Source organism: Kogia breviceps, chromosome 1, assembly GCF_026419965.1.
Source record: "Kogia breviceps isolate mKogBre1 chromosome 1, mKogBre1 haplotype 1, whole genome shotgun sequence".
Lineage (NCBI taxonomy): Eukaryota > Metazoa > Chordata > Mammalia > Artiodactyla > Physeteridae > Kogia > Kogia breviceps.
Genome location: NC_081310.1, coordinates 24,038,986 through 24,062,025, shown reverse-complemented (window position 1 = coordinate 24,062,025; position 23,040 = coordinate 24,038,986). Strand labels below are relative to the sequence as shown.

Genomic DNA, 23,040 nt, shown 5'->3' with positions numbered 1-23,040 from the left:
ATTTCTCATGTATGTGTAGTATTGTGGTATTAATTTGCATTTCCCTAATGACTAATAAAGGACACTTTTTCACTGGTTTTATGATATGTTGTAACTTATATATCTCCATTGGTGAGGTCTCTGATCAAATTTTTTGCTATTTTCTTTTTATTTTGGCCATGCCATGTGGCTTGTGGGATCTTAGTTCCCAGGCCAGGGATTGAACCCAGGCCCTCAGCAGTGAAAGTACTGAGTCCTAAGCACTGGCTCACTAGGGAATTCCCTGCCATTTAAAAAAAAATGACTTTTCTTCCTTTTTTTCCCATAAGTTGTAAGAATTCATTATATATTTTGGGTACTTTATCATATATATGTTTTGCAAATATTTGCTTTCATTATGGCTTACCTTTTCATGTTCTTATTGGTATCTCTCAAAGAGCAAAATGTTTTTGTAATGGGTCTCATTTATCAAATATTTTCTTTCATGATCTGTGTCCTATCTAAGACATCTTTGCCAAATCAAGATCACTACAATTTTCTCCTATCCTTTCTTTTAAAGGTTTTATAATTTTACCTCTAAAAGTTAGGTCTATGATCTATTTTGAGTTCATTTTGTATGTGGTGTGAGGAAAGGATCAAAGTTCATATTTTTCCATATGGATATCCTATATCTCCAGCACCATTTTTTCAAAGACTTTAGTTTTGAAAAATGTTGTCACCTGTATTAGTTTGCTTAGTCTTCCATAACAAATTACCACAAACTGGGTGACTAAAAACAACAGAAATTTATTCTCTCACAGTTCTGGAGGCTACAAGTCCAAGATCAAGGTACTGACAATGCCATGCTCTCTCTGAAGGCTGTAGGGAGGAATCCTTCCTTGCCTCTTCCTGGCTTCTGGTTGCTCCCAGCAGTTTTTGGCATTCCTTGGCTTATAGCTCCATCACTCCAGTCTCTGCCCCCATTGTCATATGGCATTCTCCCTGTGTATCTGTGTGTCAAAATTTCCCTCTTAAAAGAACTGGATTTGTGGCTTACTTTAATCCAGGATGGCCTCATCTTAACTAATTACATCTGAAAATATCTTGTTTCCAAATAAGGTCACATTTTGAGGCTTTGGGTGGACATAAATTTGGGGAGATTATTCAACCTATTACAGCTCCTTTGTAAAAAGACAATTCATGATATATGAGGATCTGTCTCTGGACACTGTATTCTGTTCCATTGATCTATTATCTCTGTCTTTTAGCCAATACCACAATGTCTTGATTACTGTAGGTCTATCTATAGTGAGTTTAAGTTCTTCAACTTTATTCTCTTTCAAAATAATTTTGGCTATTGTCAGTCCTTTACAAGTCCATGTAAATTATTGAAACAGTGTATCAATTTCTACAAAAAATTACTGCTGGTATTTTGATTAAGATTTCTTTGAATCTATTGATCAATTTGACTTCTTAATAATGTTGAGTCTTTTTTTTTTTTTTTTTTTTTTTTGCGGTACGCGGGCCTCTCACTGTTGTGGCCTCTCCTGTTGTGGAGCACAGGCACCGGACGCACAGGCTCAGCGGCCATGGCTCACGGGCCCAGCCACTCCACGGCATGTGGGATCCTCCCGGACCGGGGCACGAACCTGTGTCCCCTGCATTGGCAGGCGGAATCTCAACCAATGCACCACCAGGGAAGCCCTGTTGAGTCTTTTGATTCATTTAAGTCTTCCTTTCAGTCACGGGTTTTTTTTTGTTTTTGTTTTTTGTGGTACATGGGCGTCTCACTGCTATGGCCTCTCCCGTTGCAGAGCACAGGCTCCGGACGCACAGGCCCAGCGGCCATGGCTCACAGGCCCAGCCGCTCCGCGGCATGTGGGATCTTCCCGGACCGGGGCATGAACCCGTGTCCCCTGCATCGGCAGGTGGACTCTCAATCACTGCGCCACCAGGGAAGCCCTCAGTAATGTCTTATAGTGTACAGATTTTGCATGTATTTTGTGCTTTTGATGTTATTGTAAATATTTTAATATCTTAATTTCCAATTGTTCACTGCTAGAATAGAGATACTATCAATTTTTGTATATTGACCTTGCTAAACACACTTATTCACTGTAATAGCTTTTTCTTCCCTTTTTGGGTGGATTCCTTAGGGTTTTTTGCATAGATAATTACGTTTTCTGCAAATAGTTTTACTTCTTCATTTTCAATCTGCATATCATTCACTTCCTATTAATTGACTTACTGCCCTGGCTAGGGCCTGCAGTAGATGTTGTATAGAAATGATGAGATTGGACCTCCTTGCCTTGTCCCCATTCTTAGGGGCAACATATTCATTGTTTCACCATCAAATGTTATGTTATCTATGTACTGAGGGAAGTTCTATTTCTAGGAGGCTCCCTCCGATTTTAAGTTTGCTGAGAATTTTATCATGATTGGGTATTGAGTTTTGTCAATTGCTTTTTCTGCATCTGATCACATTCCCAGGAAAAGAAGTCCCACTTGACAACAATGTATTCTTTTTTTTTTTTTTTGGCTCCGGACGCGCAGGCTCAGCGGCCATGGCTCACGGGCCCAGCCGCTCCACGGCATGTGGGATCCTCCCGCACCGGGGCACGAACCCGTGTCCCCTGCATCGGCAGGCGGACTCTCAACCACTGCGCCACCAGGGAAGCCCACAACAATGTATTTTTAAAAATATACTGTTGGATTCTATTTGCTAAAGTTTTGTTACATTGTTTATGCCTATGTTTATGAAGGGTATTGATCTGTAGTGTTTTTGTAGTATTTGGCTGGTTTTGGTGTAATATTGGCCTCAGAAAATGAATGGTCCTTCTACCATCTACAATTTTTTTTTTTTTCTAGAATTCTCATTATTTCTTCCTTTAGTAGAATTCACAGAAAAGTCATCTGGGCTTAGTTTTTGGGGGGAGAAGTTTAACTATAAATTCAATTTCTTTAATAGATATAGAGCTACTTGAGTTATCTATTTCTTTTTGTGTGAACTTCAGTAGACTGTGTCCATTTCATCTATGTTTTAAAATTTATCAGCATTAAGTTGTTCATAATATCCTCTTATTATTTTTTTAATGTCTGTAAGATTTGCAGTAACATCTCTCTTTCATTTCTTATCTTGGTACTTTGTATCTTTTTTTCCTTGATGATCAATTTGGCTAAAGGTTTATCAATTTTATTGTTATTTTCAAAGAACCAGCTTTTAATAGATTTTTATCTATTATTTTACTGTCTTAAGTTAATCTTTCTTATTTCTTCCTCTTTTGCTTTGTCTATACTCTTCTTTTTCTAAATTCTTAGGTGGAAGCCTAGACTGTTGATCTGAGATTGTTCTTCTCTAATATAATCATTTAATGCTATAAAATTTCCTCTAAGCCCTGCTATAGCTGCATCCCACAAATTTTGATGTTTTGATTTTCATTCAGTTCAAAATATTTACTAATTTCCCTTATGGTTTATTCCCTGACTTATGGATTGTATAGAAATCTGCTATTTTTTAAATATCTGAGGAGTTTCCTAATACCTTTCTGTCATTTCTTTCTAGTTTAATTCCACTGTGGTTGGAGAACGTAATTTGTATGATTTCAGTTATCTTACACTTATTGAGACTAGTTTAATGATCCAGAATATGATCTAACATAAAGAAAGTTCCATGTTCACTCAAAAAAAGTGTGTAGTGCTGTGGTTGAATGGGGGTAGTAGAATTGTTCTATAATTGTCAGTTAGGTTGATAATATTGTTCTGGTCTTCTATAATATTATTGATTTGGGGTTATTTGTTCTGTTACTCAGAGAGGAGTGATGAAGTCACCAATCACAATTGTAGATTTGTCTATTTCTCCAATTTCTATCGGTTTCTGTTTCATGTACTTTGAAGTTCTGTTATTAGGTACATATCCGTTTAGGATAGTATGTCTTCTTAGTGAACTGATTACTTTATCATTATGAAATATTCCTTGTTCTGAAGTCTACTTTGTGTGATGTAAATATAGCCTCTGCAGTTTTCTTTCTCTTAGTGTTTACATGGATATCTATTTATTTATATTTAAATTGGGTTTATGTAAACAGAGGTAGTTGGATCCAGCTTTTCCTACCAAATCTGATCATCTGTACCATTTAATTGGCATATTTACATTTGATAAAATAATCAATGGTTGGCATTAAATTTGCCATCTTGTTATTTGTATTCTATTTGTCTCACCTCCTCTCTGTTTTTTCTCTCCCTCTTTTCCTGCCACATTTTGAGTTTGTTTCATAATTCCATTTCCCCACACTTGACTCATTAGTTATCTTTTTGTTGATTGATTTTTTTATTCATTGCTCTAGGGCAGTGGTTCTCAAAGTGCATTCCCAGGAGATCCTTGAAATCCTTTCAGTGCACTTGTGAAATTAGATCTACTTGACAGAGAATATTTTTGGGGGTGGTTTAACAAGGCTATAATATTTGGGTTGAATTTTTAAAGATGAGTATGTAAACAAGAAGAACAGAGAGAAAAGGTTGGGGGGAAGTGAACAGAACCTCAGTAACCAGAGGGTGTGGAGAAAAGGGAACCCTCTTGCACTGTTGGTGGGAATGTAAATTGATACAGCCACTATGGAGAACAGTATGGAGGTTCCTTAAAAAACTACAAATAGAACTACCAAACGACCCAGCAATTCCACTACTGGGCATATACCCTGAGAAAACCATAATTTAAAAGGAGACATGGGGCTTCCCTGGTGGCGCAGTGGTTGAGAATCCGCCTGCCGATGCAAGGGTCACGGGTTCGTGCCCTGGTCCGGGAAGATCCCACATGCCGCGGAGCAACTAAGCCCGTGAGCCATGGCCGCTGCGCCTGCGCGTCCGGAGCCTGTGCTCCGCAACGGGAGAGGCCACAGCAGTGAGAGGCCCGCATACCGCAAAAAAAAAAAAAAAAAAAAAAAGGAGACATGTACCAAAATGTTCATTGCAGCTCTATTTACAATAGCCAGGACATGGAAGCAACCTAGGTGTCCATCAACAGATGAATGGATAAAGAAGGTGTGGCACATATATATAATGGAATATTACTCAGCCATAAAAAGAAACGAAATTGAGTTATTTGTAGTGAGGTGGATGGACCTAGAGTCTGTCATACAGAGTGAAGTAAGTCAGAAAGAGAAAAACAAACACCGTATGCTAACACATATATATGGAATCTAAGGGAAAAAAAAGGTCATGGAGAACCTAGGGGATGGAAATAAAGACACAGACCTACTAGAGAATGGACTTGAGGATATGAGAGGGGGAAGGGTGAGCTGTGACAAAGAGAGAGAGTGGCATGGACATACATACACTACCAAACATAAAATAGACAGTTAGTGGGAAGCAGCCGCATAGTGCAGGGAGATCAGCTCGGTGCTTTGTGACCACCTAGAGGGGTGGTATAGGGAGGGTGGGAGGGAGGGAGACGCAAGAGGGAAGAGCTATGGGAACATATGTATATGTATAACTGATTCACTTTGTTATAAAGCAGAAACTAACACACCATTGTAAAGCAATTATACTCCAATAAAGATGTTAAAAAAGAAAAAAAAAAAAGAAGCCAAAAAAAAAAAAAGAACCTCAGTGACCTATGGGACAATCTCAAGCATACATGTAACTAGAGTCACAGAAGGAATAGGAGAGACGAAAATACTTGGAGAAATTTTGTTTGAAATTTTTTCAAAATTTGATGGAAATTACAAACCCACAGATTCAAGAAGCTTAATGAGCTCTGTCCAGATTGAAATGACCATTTTTCCTTTGTACCCCATTGTATCCCATACATATTTTTATCACAGAAACTAACATTTGAATGCACTTTTTTGCCTGTCTCCCTACAGCAAATTGTGGGCAACTTTAAGGCAGAATAGTGCATGGCATATGATAAATAATAAACCAAAGTTCTCAAATGCTGAGTACCATGCAATTTTGCTTATCTCAGAGAAGGAAATATAATTGACTTGACTGACATTCCTTTTTCAAAATATGTCAGTATATTGGAAAATAACTGACTTGAGTGTCTAAATATTTACTTAGACAATAGCTGCACTTTTGGACCTCATGTTTAACATGAAAAGGAATAAATTTAAAACCAAACTCTCATATGGAAGCATATATTGTAGTATGCTTGCATAAAAATAATTGTACCGGTATACTGTTAACACTTTATTAAAAAAAAAAAAAAACTACCATTGAAGTTGTTTTAAAGCAACTTACCTGGCCTGCAAATTTACTGCTAGGATCAGCTGAAATAAACACACCATCTTTATCCTTTTGAAATCCATTGTGAGTCCAGTATGCCAGGTCAAAAGTAAATGTCTTCGTATGTTCTGGATTCTTAGGGTCTTGTATAATGGTAGTGGTCCTGGAATGCATGGAAATCACACATTTGCTCCCAGAATTCTTCTCTCTATATAGTCAAATTACAAAGTCAGAGTCAATCATTACAGTTTTTCTGTCATCTGTTTTGCAGGTCTTTACATCTAGTAAGAAATTAAGCCAATAACTTACCATTTATTCATTTTGTCCTCTAATTATGTTATTCTTAGCAGCTATTATGACAACAGTTGCTCTTATACTTCCTCAGAAATTTTAAAAGGCTTGTCTCTAGTCATATTAAATTTCTGAGAATAGCATATCTAACACTCAGCTATACTAATAGCATAAACTATAGCATCAGAGATCCACTTCCAAAATGACAATGTAAGAAGCTCCACTGTCCCACTCCCCAGAAAAACTGGTGAAAAGTTTTAATGAAAAAAAAGAAAATGAAAAAATTTAAAGCCTCTGGAAATGGTTCTAAAAGCAAACAGCCAATGAAGAAAGATCTATTCAATAAAATCTATCAAAATTTGGTAAGAAAGGAGAGTTTTTGTTGTTTAAGCAAGACTATTCCTTCCCTCTCCATTGCCAGCTCAGCAAAGCAGAGATGACTTCAGATTGCTAGAGTTAAGAACACAGGGTTCCCTTTCTCCCCAGATCCCAGTAGGAGGGATTTATTCCTAGGAGGAGAATATCATCATTTCTCACCCTGCCCCATCTACCTGTGGCTGAGGCTAAGTATAGGTAAGTATAGGTGAGAGGTGAGAGTTCCTTCTTCTACCTAGTTTCCACTCATGGAACGGAGACTCTACTTTGGTTGCAGCATGCTGAGAATACTGGGGTGCTGATCACCCTTGCCTGGCTCCTGAGGTAGTGGTTCTATACCAAAAGAGACAAACTGAGAGGGTCACAGGCTGCTGTTCCACATTCACCAAGTGCTGGGCTTCTAGAGCAGGGGTGTCATACAGAGTAGCTTGTTGTTGTCCCCACCCACAAATCCAGAGCCCTGGTTTACAGATCTTGCCTGGGCAGATAGCACCTAATCTCTTCCCAAAGGAACTGACTTCATTGGCTCCCTTAGAGAAGTTCAACCCTTAAGGGCACTCTTAAGAACAGAGGCGGCTGTGATGAAAGGCAATTGGGAGATTCAAGAAACAGGTTAAAGTACAGGCCCTCTAGTTTACAGGGGAGGAACCCACCTGGACACTGAAAAAAATATCAAACACTGATCTCAGAAGTTAAACTTTTCAAAAGAACCAGAATTTGATTGAATTAGTTTGTAGAGCAATTTATGCCCAATGTCATTGTTGAAAACAACACAGCAATCAATCAGCAATCAGTGGAGTTTGCAGCTTGGTGTGGTCAAGAGGGAAAGGGAGCCCTACAAAAACTGTTACCATCCCAGGGTAACCAGGGCATACCCAAAGCTGTGTCTTCTTGAGGAGCAACAAAAAAAGTAGGGGTTGGGGGGCGTGTTTGGTATTTTCACCACTAAGCTTCATTGCCATAAACATATTTGCTGCACACATTTTCACCACAAACATTTTTGGTGCATAACTAACTGGCTATAAAGCAATTCTGCCATGCCAGATAAAATTAACTAGTTGACAGTTTGCTTTCTATTGGTTTAAATGCATTAGCATTTCTTCCTGTTATCCACGTTACTGAAGGCTTTAACCACCAGTGATGATGATTTATTTGCTACAAGAGTTTGTTTTCTTAGTTTTTTTAATAAGGTATTTAAAAATGTTTTGTGCTCCCCCCCACCTTTTTAGGTTTTGATTTTCTTTTTAAAAATTTTTTTATTTATTTCATTGCACCGGGTCTTAGTTGTGGCAAGTGGGCTCCTTAGTTGTGGCTTGCTGGCTCCTTAGTTGTGGCATGCTAACTCTTAGTTGCAGCAAGCATGTGGGATCTGGTTCCCTGACCAGGGATCAAACCCGGGCCCCCTGAATTGGGAGTGCGTAGTCTTAGCCACTGTGCCACCAGGAAAGTCCCTGTTTACTTATTTTGAAACACACTGCATTAGAGAAGAAAGAAGCTGAGGGCCTCAAAGGCACAGAGTTGAAACATTTCCCAGAGAACTTTGGAACACCCATCAAGGGACATGTGACAATATGCCAAGAACAAACAACAGTGTAGAGGCTTTCACAACATACCAAAGTTCAGTTACAAATATGTATTCTAGTGTTTGGGAACTGATACCTCTCTTAATGAAGGAAGAAATTTTAGTGGCAAAGAAAAAAGTTCAATGCCAAATGAGAAGACTAATCAACAAGCAAAAAAAAAAAAAAAAAAAAAGCATGATACTATAAATGAAAGACTTCAAAGATAAGTTCTTTAGGTACAAGCCACAAAATAAAATCAGTTATTTGTGCAGTATTGCTAAGAATCTACACATATCTTAAATGCAATCAAATATTTTGTATTTTGAAATAGTCTTTTAATGTCCCTCTTTTCTTTTTCATTATTTTATTTTTTTATGGCAAAATTACCCTATGGCCAACTAGTTATGTGGTGAAAATGTTTGTGGCAAAGAAGTTTACAGCAAAAGTACCTAGAACCTGGTGGGAGATAAGACTTAACTAAAATAATCCAGCCAATCACTAAACAAATAAACAAGCAAATAACAACAACAAGTTACAGAGGGGTGGGAGGACCAGTACCCAGACTTGTTACAATATATTATCTAAAATGTCCAGTTTCCCTAAAAAACTGTGAGGCATGCAAAGAAATAGGAAAGTAAGACCTACACATTGGGAAAAAAAAGCAGGCAACAGAAGTAACCAGATGCTGGAGTTATCAGAAAAATACTTAAAGTAACAATTATAAATATATTCACAGAACTAAAGGAAACCAGATTAAAGAACTAAAGGAAGGATTATAAAGGAATAGTATAAACAATTGATTACATTAGATAATTTAGATGAAATGGACAAATTCTTAGACACAAACTATTGAAACAGACTCAAGAAGAAATAGACAATCATCTGAATAGACCTATAACAAATGAAGAGATGGTAGTAAAAAAACAACAAATAAAATTACTCATGAAGAAATGGCTTGACTGCTTAATTCTATCAAACATTTACAGAATTAATATCAATTCTTCATAAACTTTTCTAAAATATAGAAGACGGAATACTCCCCAACTTATTTTTATGAAGCCAGTATTACCCTGATACCAAATCCAGATAAAGACATCACAAGAAAATAAAACTACAGACCAATATCTCTTATAAATATGGATGCAAGAATCCCCAACAAATTAGTACCAATGTGAATCCAGCAACATATAAAAAGAATTATACACCATAACAAAATGAGATTTATCCTAGGGATACAAGGTTGGTTTAACATCTGAAAATGATTCTATTGATCATGTTTTTTACTTTCTATATTTATGAAATTCTACATCCCTGGGGCCCAGAGAGATTGTCCCTCCCAGGGCTAATGAATTTATAAAGATAGCAAAAAACTTACCTTTCATGCAAACCAACCAATCCAAAGCCCACACCCCAAACACCTCCTTTATCTAACTCACACACCAAGCCAATATTTTCCTCACCTTGCATCACCCCAGGGCCAGGTATCTGAAAAGTAGGCTGCACACATGGAAACTACTCAAACTGTCCAATCCTAAGATTGCTCAAATTTGCCTACCATGCCTTGCCCATTCCTTCCTGTGGAAACCACCATAAGGCTGTGGGCCATGCATTCTTTTCTCGAGCCTTCTGACCAACTTTGATACTTCCCCATGTGGCTGTGTGGAATGCTCCTTTCTCTTGAGAATTATAAGGCAGTTGTCACTAAATCTGTAACCTTACTATACCTGATTAAAACAAATCTTGGGTACACTTTCAAATAATGATTAATTTAATACATATCAATAGAATAAAACCAAAAAATCGTACATCTCAAGATGCAGAAAATGCATTTGACAAAATCCAACACCCTTTCATGATAAAAACACTCAACAAATCAGGAATAGAATGGAACTTCTTCAATCTCACAAGGGGCATCCATGAAAAACCCACGACTAATATCACATTTAATAGTCAAGACTGACTATTACCCCCTAAGATCAGGACGAAGACAAGGATTTCTATTCTTTTTTTTTTTTTCTGGTACGTGGGCCTCTCACTGCTGTGGCCTCTCCCGTTGCAGAGCGCAGGCTCCGGATGCGCAGGCTCAGCGGCCATGGCTCACGGACCCAGCCGCTCAGCGGCACATGGGATCTTCCCGGATCGGGGCACGAACCCGTGTCCCCCGCATCCGCAGGCGGACTCTCCACCACTGCGCCACCAGGGAAGCCCAAGGATTTCTATTCTTGACATCACTATTCAATATTGTATTGGAGGATCTAGCCAGGGCAATTAGGTAGGAAAAAGAAACAAAAGGCATCCAGATAGGAAAGGAAGAAGTAAAATGATTGCTCTTTGCAGATGACGTGATCTTAGAAAATCCTAAGGAATCCACTAAAAACTATCAGAATGAGTTCAGTAAGTTTGCAGGATGTAAAATCAATATACAATAATCAACTGTATTTCTCTACACTTTAAACGAACAATCTGAAAAGGAAATTAAGAAAATTTCACTTCTAATACTACCAAAAAGAATAAAATCCTTACGAATAAGGTTAACAAAAAAGTACAAAACGTATACTCTGAATACTACAAAACACTGTGGGAATTTAGAAACATTGTTTCTAAAAATTAGAAAAACACCCCATTTCATAGATCAAAAGACTTGGCATTATTAAGATAATGCTCCCAAAATTGATGAACATTCAATGCAATCTCTTTCAGAATCCCATCTGACTTCTTTGTAGAAATTGACAAGCTGATTGTAAAATTCATATTGAACTGCCAGGCACCCAGAATAGCCAAAACAATCTTTAAAAAGAAGAAAAAAGTAGGATTCACACCAACTTCACAATTCAGTACAATCAACAGTGATCAAGTGTGTGTGGTACTGGCACAATGACAGACATACAGACTAATGTAATGAAGTGGAGAATCCAGATATAAACCCAAACATCTGTGATCAACTGATTTTCAACAAGGCTGCCAAAATGGAGAAAGAATAGACTTTAGAAGGAATGGTGCTGGGAAAACACAATGGCCACATACAAAAGAATGAACTTGGATCCTTACCTCACATCATATATAAAAATCAACTCAAAATGGACCAAAGCCCTAAATGTAAGAGCTAAAACTAAAAAAGAAAACATAAATCTTCATGACATTGGATTGGGCAAAGAGAGATATAACATCAAAAGCACAATTTTTGAAAAAAATGGACTTCAAAATTAAAAAATTTTGTGTTTCAAAGGATGAAAAGATGACCCTTTGAATGGGAGAAAATTTGCAAATCATATATCTGGTAAGAAATTATATTAGAATATATAAAAAGATCAATATAAAAGATAACCAAATATAAAACTGAGCAAAGGATCTGTACAGACATTTCCCCAAGGGAGATATACTAATAGGCAATAGTACATGAAAAGATGCATGACATCATTAGTCACCGGGAAAATGCACATCAAAACAATGAGACACCACTTCACACCAACTAGAATGGCTATAATGAAGTAAGATAACAAGTGTTAGCCTGGATTAGAGAAACTGGAACCCTCATACACTGCTAGTAGTAGTATAAAATGGTGCATCTGCTTTGGAAAAGTCTGGCAATTCCTCAAATGATAACATAGAGTTACTATATGACTCAGCAGTTCCATGCCTAGGTATATAACCAAATGAAAACGTGTCCACACAAAAACTTGTAAACAAATGTTTATAGCAACATGATTCATAATAGCTAACAGATGGAAACAACCCTGACACCAAATAGCTGAGAAATGCATGAACAAAATGTGGTATATCCATACAATGGATTATCCAGCCATAAAGAAATGAATTTTTGACATATGCTACAACATGGATAAACCTTGAAAACATTATGCTGAGTGAAAGAAGGCAGTCATAAAAGACTACATAATTCCATTTATACAAATTGTACAGACCAGGGAAATATGCAGAAACAGGGATTAGTTTAATGGTTGTTTAGGACTGGGGGAATAAGGATGATAGCTAAAGAGTACAGACATCCTGGGCCTGAAACCAAGATGGCGGAGTAGAAGGATGTGCTCTCACTCCCTCTTGTGAGAACACCAGAATCACAACTAGCTGCTGGACAATCATCGATAAGAAGACACTGGAATTCAACAAAAAAGATACCCCACATCCAAAGACAAAGGAGAAGCCACAATAAGATGGTGAGAGAGGCACAATCACAATAATATCAAATACCATAATTGCTAGGTGGGTGACTCACAGACTGGAGAACACTTATACCACAGAAGTGAACCCAGTGAAGTGAAGGTTCTGAGCTCCACATCAGGCTTCCCAAACTGGGGGTCTGGCAACAGGAGGAGGAATTCCTAGAGAATCAAACTTTGAAGGCTAGAGGGATTTGATTGCAGGACTTCGACAGGAGTGCGGTAAACAGAGACTCCACTCTTGGCGGGCACACACAAACTGGTGTGCGCATAGGGACCCAGGGGAAGGAGCACTGACCCCATAGAAGACTGAACCAGACCTACCTGCTAGTGTTGGAAGGTCTCCTGCAGAGGCAGGGGATGGCTGTGGCTCACCATGGGGACAAGGACACTGGCAGCAGAAGTTCTGGGAAGTACTCCTTGGCGTGAGTCCGCAGTCTGTCATTAGCTCCACCAAAGAGCCCAGGTAGGCTCCGGTGTGGGGTTGCCTCAGGCCAAAGAACTAACAGGGAGGGAACCCAGCCCCACCCATCAGCAGTCAAGCAGATTAAAGTTTTAGGGAGCCCTGCCCACCAGAGCAACACCCAGCTCTACCCACCACCAGTCCCTCCCATCAGGAAACCTGCACAAGCCTCTTAGATAACCTCATCCACCAGAGGGCAGACAGCAGAAGCAAGAACTACAATCCTGCAGCCTGTGGAACAAAAACCACATTCACAGAAAGATAGAAAAGATGAAAAGGCAGAGGGCTATGTATCAGATGAACAAGCAAGATAAAACCCCAGAAAAACAACTAAATGAAGTGGAGATAGGCAACCTTCCAGAAAAAGAATTCAGAATAATGATAGTGAAGATGATCCAGGACTTCGGAAAAACAATGGAGGCAAAGATCAAAAAGATGCAAAAAATGTTTAACAAAGACCTAGAAGAATTAAAGAACAAACAGAGATGAATAATACAATAACTGAAATGAAAATCACACTAGAAGGAATCAATAGCAGAATAACTGAGGCAGAAGAACGGATAAGTGACCTGGAAGACAGAGTGGTGGAATTCACTGCCACAGAACAGAATAAAGAAAAAAGAATGAAAAGAAATTAGGACAGCCTAAGAGACCTCTGGGACAACATTAAATGCAACAACATTCGCATTATACGTGTCCCAGAAGGAGAAGAGAGAGAGAAAGGACCAGAGAAAAGATTTCAAGAGATTATACTCGAAAACTTCCCTAACATGGGAAAGGAAATAGCCACCTAAGTCCAGGAAGCGCAGCGAGTCCCATACAGGATAAACCCAAGGAGAAACATGCCGAGACACATAGTAATCAAATTGGCAAAAATTAAAGACAAACTATTGAAAGCAGCAAGGGAAAAATGACAAATAACATACAAGGGAACTCCCATAAGGTTAACAGCTGATTTCTCAGCAGAAACTCTACATACCAGAAGGGCGTGGCATGATATACGTAAAATGATTAAAGGGAAGAACCTACAGCCAAGATTACTCTATGCGGCAAAGATCTCATTCAGATTCAAAGGACAAATCAAAAGCTTTACAGACAAGCAAAAGCTAAGAGAATTCAGCACCACCAAACTAGCTCTACCACAAATGCTAAAGGAACTTCTCTAAGTGGGAAACACAAGAGAAAAAAAGGACCTACAAAAACAAACCCAAAACAAGTAAGAAAATGGTCATAGGAACATACATATTGATAATTACCTTAAACGTGAATGGATTAAATGCTCCCACCAAAAGACACAGGCTTGATGAATGGATACAAAAACAAGACCCATATATATGCTGTCTACAAGATACCCACTTCAGACCTAGGGACACAAACAGACTGAAAGTGAGGGGATGGAAAAACATATTCCATGTAAACGGAAATCAAAAGAAAGCTGGAGCAGCAATACACATATCAGATAAAATAGACTTTAAAATAAAGAATGTTACAAGAGACAAGGAAGGACACTACATAATGATCAATGGATCAATCCAAGAAGATATAACAATTATAAATATATATATGCACCCAATATAGGAGCACCTCAATACATAAGGCAACTGCTAACAGCTGTAAAAGAGGAAATCGACAGTAACACAATAGTGGGGGACTTTAACATCTCACTTACACCAATAGACAGATCATCCAAAATGAAAATAAATAAGGAAACAGAAGCTTTAAATGACACAATAGACCAGATAGATTTAATTGATATTTATAGGACATTCCATCCAAAAACAGATTACATTTTCTTCTCAAGTGTGCCTGGAACATTCTCCAGGATAGATCACACCATTGGTCACAAATCAAGCCTCAGTAAATTTAAGAAAATTGAAATCATATCAAGCATCTTTTCTGATCACAATGCTATGTATGAGATTAGAAATGAATTACAGGGGAAAAAATGTAAAAAACACATGGAGGCTACCACTATGTTACTAAATAGCCAAGAGATCACTGAAGGAATCAAAGAGGAAATCAAAAAATACCTAGAGACAAATGACAATGAAAACACAACAATCCAAAACCTATGGGATACAGCAAAAGCAGTTCTAAGAGGGAATTTTATAGCTATACAAGCCTACCTCAAGAAACAAGCAAAATCTCAAATAATCTAACCTTACACCTAAAGGAACTAGAGAAAGAGGACAAACAAAACCCAAACTTAGCAGAAGGAAAGAAATCCTAAAGATCAGAACAGAAATAAATGAAATAGAAACAAAGAAAACAATAGCAGAGATCAATAAAACTAAAAGCTGGTTCTTTGAGAAGATAAACAAAATTGATAAACCATTAGCCAGACTCATCCAGAAAAAGAGGAAGACTGAAATCAATAAAGTTAGAAATGAAAAAGAAGTTAACAACAGACACCACAGAAGTACAAAGCATCCTAAGAGACTACTACAAGCAACTCTATGCCAATAAAATGGACAACCTGGAAGAAATGGACAAATTCTTAGAAAGGTATAACCTTCCAAGACTGAACCAGGAAGAAACAGAAAATATGAACAGACCAACTAGAAGTAATGAAATTGAAACTGTGATTAAAAATCTTCCAACAAACGAAAGTTCAGGACCAGATGACTTCACAGGTGAATTCTATCAAACATTCAGAGAAGAGCTAACACCCATCCTTCTCAAACTCTTCCAAAAAATTGCAGAAGGAACATTTCCAAACTCATTCTATGAGGCCACCGTCACCCTGATACCAAAATCACACAAGGATACTACAAAAGATGAAAATTACAGACCAATATCACTGATGAGTATAGATGCAAAAATCCTCAACAAAATATTAGCAAAGAGAATCTAACAACACATTAAAAGGATCATACACCATGATCAAGGGGGATTTATCACAGAGATGCAAGGATTCTTCAATATACGCAAATCAATGTGATATACCATATTAACAAACTAAAGAAGAGAAACCATATGATCATCTCAATAGATGCAGAAAAAGCTTTTGACTAAATTCAACACCCATTTATGATAAAAACGCTCCAGAAAGTGGGCATAGAGGGAAACTACCTCAACATAATACAGGCCATATACGACATTCCCACAGCAAACATCATTCTGAATGGTGAAAAACTGAAAGCATTTCCTCTAAGATCAGGAACAAGACAAGGATGTCCACTCTCACTGCTATTATTCAACATAGTTTTGGAAGTCCTAGCCTCGGTAATCAGAGAAGAAAAAGAAATAGAAGGAAAACAAATTGGAAAAAAAGTAAAACTGTCACTGTTTGCACATAACATGAGACTATACATAGAGCATCCTAAAGATGCTGCCAGAAAACTACTAGAGCTAATCAATGAATTTGGTAAAGTTGCAGGAAACAGAATTAATGCACAGAAATCTCTTGCATTCCTATATACTAACAACAAAAGGTCAGAAAGAGAAATTAAAGAAACAATCCCATTTACCACTGCAACAAAAAGAATAAAGTATCTAGGAATAAACCTACCTAGGAAGACAAAAGACCTGTATGCAGAAAAGTATAAAACACTGATGAAAGAAATTAAAGATGATACCTACAGATGGAGAGATGTACCATGTTCTTGGATTGGAAGAATCAATATTGTGAAAATGACTACACTACCCAAAGCAATCTACAGATTCAATGCAATCCCTATCAAATTACCAATGGCATTTTTTATGGAACTAGAACAAAAACTCTTAAAATTTGTATGGAGACACAGAAGACCCCGAATAGCCAAAGCAGTCTTGAGGGAAAAAAAACGGAGCTGGAGGAATCAGACTCCCTGATTTCAGACGATACTACAAAGCTACAGTAATCAAGACAATATGGTGCTGGCACAAAAACAAAAACATAGATCAATGGAACATGATAGAAAGCCCAGAGGTAGACCCACGTACCTATGGTCAACTAATCTATGACAAAGGAGGCAAGGATATACAATGGAGAAAAGACAGTCTCTTCAATAAGTGGTGCTGGGAAAACTGGACAGCTACAGGTAAAAGAATGAAATTAGATCACTCCCTAACACAATACACAAAAATAAACTCAAAATGGATTAGAGACCTAAATGTAAGACCAGACACTATAAAACTCTTAGAGGAAAACTTAGGAAGAACACTCTTTGACATAAATCACAGCAAGATCTCTTTTGATCCACCTCATAGAGTAATGGGAATAAAAACAAAAATAAACAAATGGGACCTAACTAAACTTAAGGGCTTTTGCATAGCAAAAGAAACCATAAACAAGACAAAAAGAAAACCCTCAGAATGGGAGAAAATATTTGCAAATGAAGCACCTGACAAAGGATTAATCTCCAAAATATATAAACAGCTCATGCAGCTCAATATTAAAAAAACAAACCACCCAATCCATAAATGGACAGAAGACCTAGATAGACATTTCTCCAAAGAAGACATACAGATGGCCAAGAAGCACATGAAAAGGCGCTCAACACTAATTATTAGAGAAATGCAAATCAAAACTACAATGAGGTATCACCTCACAACAGTTAAAATGTAAATTGATACAGCCACTATGGAGAGCACTATGGAGGTTCCTTAAAAAACTAAAAATAGCATTATCATATGATCCAGCAATCCCACTCCTGGGCATATACCCAGAGAAAACCATAATTCCAAAAGGCACATGTACCCCAATGTTCATTGCAAGCACTATTTACAATAGCCAGGTCATGGAAGGAACCTAAATGCCCATCAACAGATGAATGGATAAAGATGTGGTACATGTATACAATGGAATATTAATCAGCCATAAAGAGGAACGAAATTGGGTCATTTGTTGAGACGTGGATGGATCTAGAGACTGTCATACGGAGTGAAGTAAGTCAGAAATAGAAAAACAAATATAGTATATTAACACATATATGTGGAACCTAGAAAAATGCCACAGATGAACCAGTTTGCAAGGCAGAAATTGAGACACAGATGTAGAGAACAAACATATGGACACCAAGCAGGGAAAACCGCGGTGGGGTGGGGATGCTGGTGTGATGAACTGGGCGATTGGGACTGACATGTATATACTGATGTGTATAAAACTGATGACTAATAGGAACCTGCTGTATATTAAAAAAAAATGTGATCAAATGTATTCTATTGGAAAGAACCAAAAATAGACCATATTTACTGTCTAAATTATATAATTTAATGATATTTAGCATCTATTGCGGATGTATTTATTATTACAGATTGTACTTGCTTTACCAATGTCTTTGCCTTAGTAATCAAATAAAACACAATCTGAAAAAAATAATATGTAGAAACTCACTTTTGTTCTCTTTGTTCCTAGCGTTCTATTTCTGGGTCATAAAGATTGAGTTCTTCTCTTATCTGACAATATTAACTATGATAATGATTTTTGTTTGCTACCTGCATTATCTCCTTTTAAATTTGTTTTAGTCTTTGTTTGACCCTGAAGAATTTCCTCAAAAAAAAAAAAAAAGAGTACATTCTTTTTTGAGGTGATAAAAATGTTCTATCAATAAATCTGACCATGGTGATGGTTGCATGTATCCATGAATATATTAAAAATAATTGAATTATACACTGTAAATGAGTTAAATGTATAGAATGTAAATTATAATTTCAATAAAACCATTTAAAAGGTATTGATATTATGGTGAAAATAACTATAGCAGCTAATATTAAAAGTTTACTTGTTAAACATAGTGCTAACTTACAGATCATTTCATCCAGTGTTTGTAACAGCAACCCTGTGAGGTATCAATATCTCCATTTTACACGTAAGGAATTCAAGGCTCAGAGCTTAAAAACATGAAGGCTACACAGTGGGTAAGTGGTAAAGTCAGGTTTTGAACCCAAGTTCATCCGACTTCAAAGGCTCCTGACAGCCTTTTTCTTAAAACAAAGGAAGTCTCATAAAGTTGGTTCTCTGATCCCACAGTGAAGATGAAGACTGGATATGAAGTTAAGAAAATTGGGCAGGGTCTAGGTCACCAAGGCGGTATAACACTAGTCCAGGTGTGATCCATAACTCTTTACCCTCAAACCACCTCTTGAATTCATTCCCTTTCCTCCTTGCTACTATTCTAGTCTAGGATAACCAACTTTGGTGGTAGATTTGAATCAAATGCAATCACTTTTAGTGGACCTAAAGGCTGTATAATTATGTAACTGCTTTACTGCCCATTTCTATATCCTTGTTAACTGTTTAAAACTTGCAGTTAGTTTAGTGATTTTAAAGTCCAGTGAAAAATACCCCTGGAATAACTTTCAATGTGTTGATGGGTTAGGTCATAAAATAGTTTCATTTCCCATTTTTTGGCCAAAACATTTAATTTACTGATCACAATTCTTTGACATTTTCTGCATCAGTTCCCTGAGAAACTATGCCACTTTAGAAACCTTAAATATCTGCTACACTTGAAGTTGTCTAGTTATACATATAAAGTTATCTAATCATATATCTGCCTGATTGCTAAAATATTTTCTGCAATATAGAGGAATGTCATGGGACAGGACAGAACTGATACCAACTGAAAATGTGCAAAGCAGTATTTTGTTTTAATGGACAAGAAAGAAAAAGCGGCAAATTGTACAAATGGGAAAAAAGATGTAATATGAGGTCATCATTACACTGTATCCCATTCAGAATTAATTACTGTCAAATAAACCTTGCCATGCCATTCTAGCATACTCTTATCCAAATCTTACTTATCTTTTATGGTCATCACAAATGCTTCTAGCTCCAGACGTCTTCAAGTTCTGTGCAGGCAGAATGAACTATACCTGATCTTTCTCTGGGTGCCAAGATGATTTACCTTACCACGGTACATACTGCTATAAATTATTAACATACATAGATGGTACACTGTATCCTCAGTTTCTAGTTCACAACAAACAATCAAAACTCTGCTGTTGTTAACAATTATCTTAAGATTCAACTACTCCACTGATAATCAAAGATAGGCCAATTGCTAAAGGTCCCAGAATGAGTATAATCCATAAATTGTTTAACGACTGGTGTTTCTGTAAAGTTATATAAACACAATTATACATAAAAGCATGTAAAATGAAGAGTTCATTCAGAACCGGCAATTTGTTTGCTTATGATCTATTGTTTTTGAGGGGCAAAAAGTACATTATTAAAAATACATAGCAAATGTCTATATTCACCAAACTGCACTGATTTAAAAAATTATTACCTTGACAATACATTTTTCTTGTCAATTTTATTGTGCTATTTGCTCAAACGAATGAAATGAAGTCTTTTCTGAATTATGTTTAGATCTTTAAATTACCCATTTAACAAGTTAATTTAAATAAATTTAATACTCGGTAAATGACAAGCAGCTTAAATACAAGTTTGATAATTATTAAAAAAATTAATAAAGTGAAAGTCATAGTCAAACTTTCAACAAGGCAATGCAACATTTATCACTAACCTGACTAAAAGGCCGCACTCGTACTGCCACTTTCACACTGTCAATACTTGGCATAGGCATTTTCATCATTTTCCCATTATTCGTATTGTTATTTGGTAGAAAAATAATGTAGAAAGTACACTGCTTAGGATTCACACTGAAACACTGAAAGCTTAGCCAACAAAAGCAGTCTGTTTCTAGACAATCAATTATTAATGGTCCATTCATTACATACTATCGATTACCTGTTATAATTTTACAATACTTATTTATTGATGAATTTTATAGCCCACATCAAGCATCACTACTTAATTGCACACAGTCACATTGCAGAGAACAGTGGTTTTTCTTTTCCTTTTTCCACATTTACTCACACTCTTTACCCATCCTCAGTATTCTGTGCCTGAGGTCCTATGAGAATTTGTCATTTTAAAACCTGAATATTAAGGGATTTCTGTGATTCAGTAGCAAGCTCCTTCACAGCAAGAATATTTATAAAATTTGATCAGACTTCTCATTCTAGGAATATCAGGCACATACAAGGTGCACTGAATAGCCACGAATCAGATGTATTTTACATTTCCTTTCTGACTACTCAAACCCTTTTAAGAAGCTGCTAATGAGCAGTGAACCGGTCAGTCTAACCTGGATAATCAGTCTCTGAATAATTAAGAGACTTTAAGGATAACAGCCTTTAAGCTTGCTGAACAAGAAATGCCAACATTATATTTAACCAATGCATTACTTGGAAAATTACTAATTTGAGGTAGAATGCACAAAATATGTTAAACTACAAAAAGGTGGCAAAATTACGTGCCCATAATTCAATTTCAACACAGTAACAGCCTTCCCAATTTATGATTAGAAATCTTAATCACAGAAGCAAAGTGCATACATTATAAAACAGCAACTTAAAAAATAAACCAGTTCAATCATCTTCATTTTAAAATTGGTCTAATACTTTTAACCACAGAGAAAGAAAATGGAACCAATACCTACTAGCATATAAAATCATTATTAAAACAGAAATCCCCTCTCAAAAATCTAACAGACACACAGACTACTGTGAAGTATACACTTTATTTAACATTCCAATAAGCCATATTTACATATTATATAAATGTATGAAGTCTTAATATAAAATAGAAAAAACTGCCTGCACTAAAAGAATCACACTCCATATGGAGTTACTTTACTTATTGAAGACATTCTGTTTACAAAAATTTACAATAATTTATATAAATTATTTTCTTCCAAATTAGATGATTTTTAATAATCCACACAATTCTGATGACTTTACAAATAGGTGTACATTAAAAACTGGAAAAAAATTACAGCATTTTTCTGCGTAGAACTTGCTTTGGAAAAGAAGACAATTTCTTCCTGCTCCTTCCAAGACTTTTTCCTGTTACTTCTACAGTCTTTCTTGGTTTGCTCTTTACTCCATCAACTGGGCTTGCCAAGGGGGAAATCAGCTTAATTTCTACTGGAGGAGGTGACCAACTTTCTTTTTCTGTGTTTCTGAAATAACGATTTAATTTAAGTAACAAATAAACATGTTATAATATAAAATGTAGTTGGCTTCCCAATATATTGAAGAAATGTTAGGGATTAGTCTTTTCTAGTGCTTTATTTTATAAAGGAGAAGTGAAATAAAACTATAGTCAAATAAACTAATCAGAGGCAGAGTTAAGGTTTCACTGATAGAAATTTTCTTTATGATTGGGATACTCAAAACAATTACTGCTGAATTTTCATTTAAATGTTTCATATGTATTAATAAATACTGCTGGGTTACAAGGAGGGGTCAAGTACCAGTAGCTAGCCAGTCCATGGTATGAGAGCCCAGCAGGCCCATAATGAGATGTATGAGAAATGGCAATTCTCAAATACCAGCAATTAGCAACTGTGTATATATTTTCATAATACAAAGTTTTCCACATATACACAAAGCCAATTTATATGTAGTGTTATTATAGTCAAAAGCGCTTGTTAAATCAGTTTTTAAAGAAAGATAAAATAGATTACTTTGTGCTTTTATGAAATTCAACTTAAGCAAAAATATATCTGAAATGGAGTTATTTCCCCATGGATGAAATTTTAATTGCTAATAGTGAAATCACAGGATTTTTTAAAAGTTTTTAACGATCTTTACTGATAGTTATCTATCTTTACTAAGGTGAAACATCCCACTCCCCTCCCCAGCTCATTGTAAAAACAAAGATTCAGTAGGTATTCAACTACCCCTACCCTACTACCCTTCTTTTTTTCTTTTTAATTAATTTTTATTGGAGCATAGTTGCTTTACCATGTTGTGTTAGCTTCTACTGCACAGCAAAATAAATCAGCCATACATATACATATATCCCCTCCATTGAGGACACTACAGTGCATTAAGTAGAGATCCGTGTACTATACAGTATGTTGCCATCAGTTGTCTATTTTATACATAGTATCAGTAGTCCATATGTGTCAATCCCAATCTCCCAATTCCTCCCACTCCCCCCACTTTCCCCTTGGTATCCATACACTTGTTCTCTACGTCTGTGTCTCTATTTCTG

The 23,040-nt window shown here is 36.7% G+C and overlaps 2 protein-coding genes across 8 annotated transcripts in view; both read right to left on the bottom strand.

Moving 5' to 3' along the window:
- The window catches only part of LOC131759723 (kinesin-like protein KIF28P), an 82,351-nt gene extending 61,782 nt beyond the window's left edge, over positions 1-20,569 (bottom strand). The window contains exons 1-3 of the mRNA XM_067024362.1: positions 20,501-20,569; positions 9,784-9,893; positions 6,196-6,388 (exon numbers count right to left, since the gene is read on the bottom strand). Coding sequence (XP_066880463.1) covers positions 6,196-6,388; positions 9,784-9,893; positions 20,501-20,569 — 372 coding nt within the window. The remainder of the gene's footprint in view (positions 1-6,195; positions 6,389-9,783; positions 9,894-20,500) is intronic.
- AHCTF1 (AT-hook containing transcription factor 1) overlaps positions 19,608-23,040 on the bottom strand; it is an 85,600-nt gene continuing 82,167 nt past the window's right edge. For all 7 annotated transcript variants that reach the window (XM_067028932.1, XM_067028950.1, XM_067028962.1 and 4 more), the window contains one exon: positions 19,608-22,000. In XM_067028932.1, the coding sequence (XP_066885033.1) occupies positions 21,811-22,000 (190 nt within the window). In that variant the 3' untranslated portion in view covers positions 19,608-21,810. The remainder of the gene's footprint in view (positions 22,001-23,040) is intronic.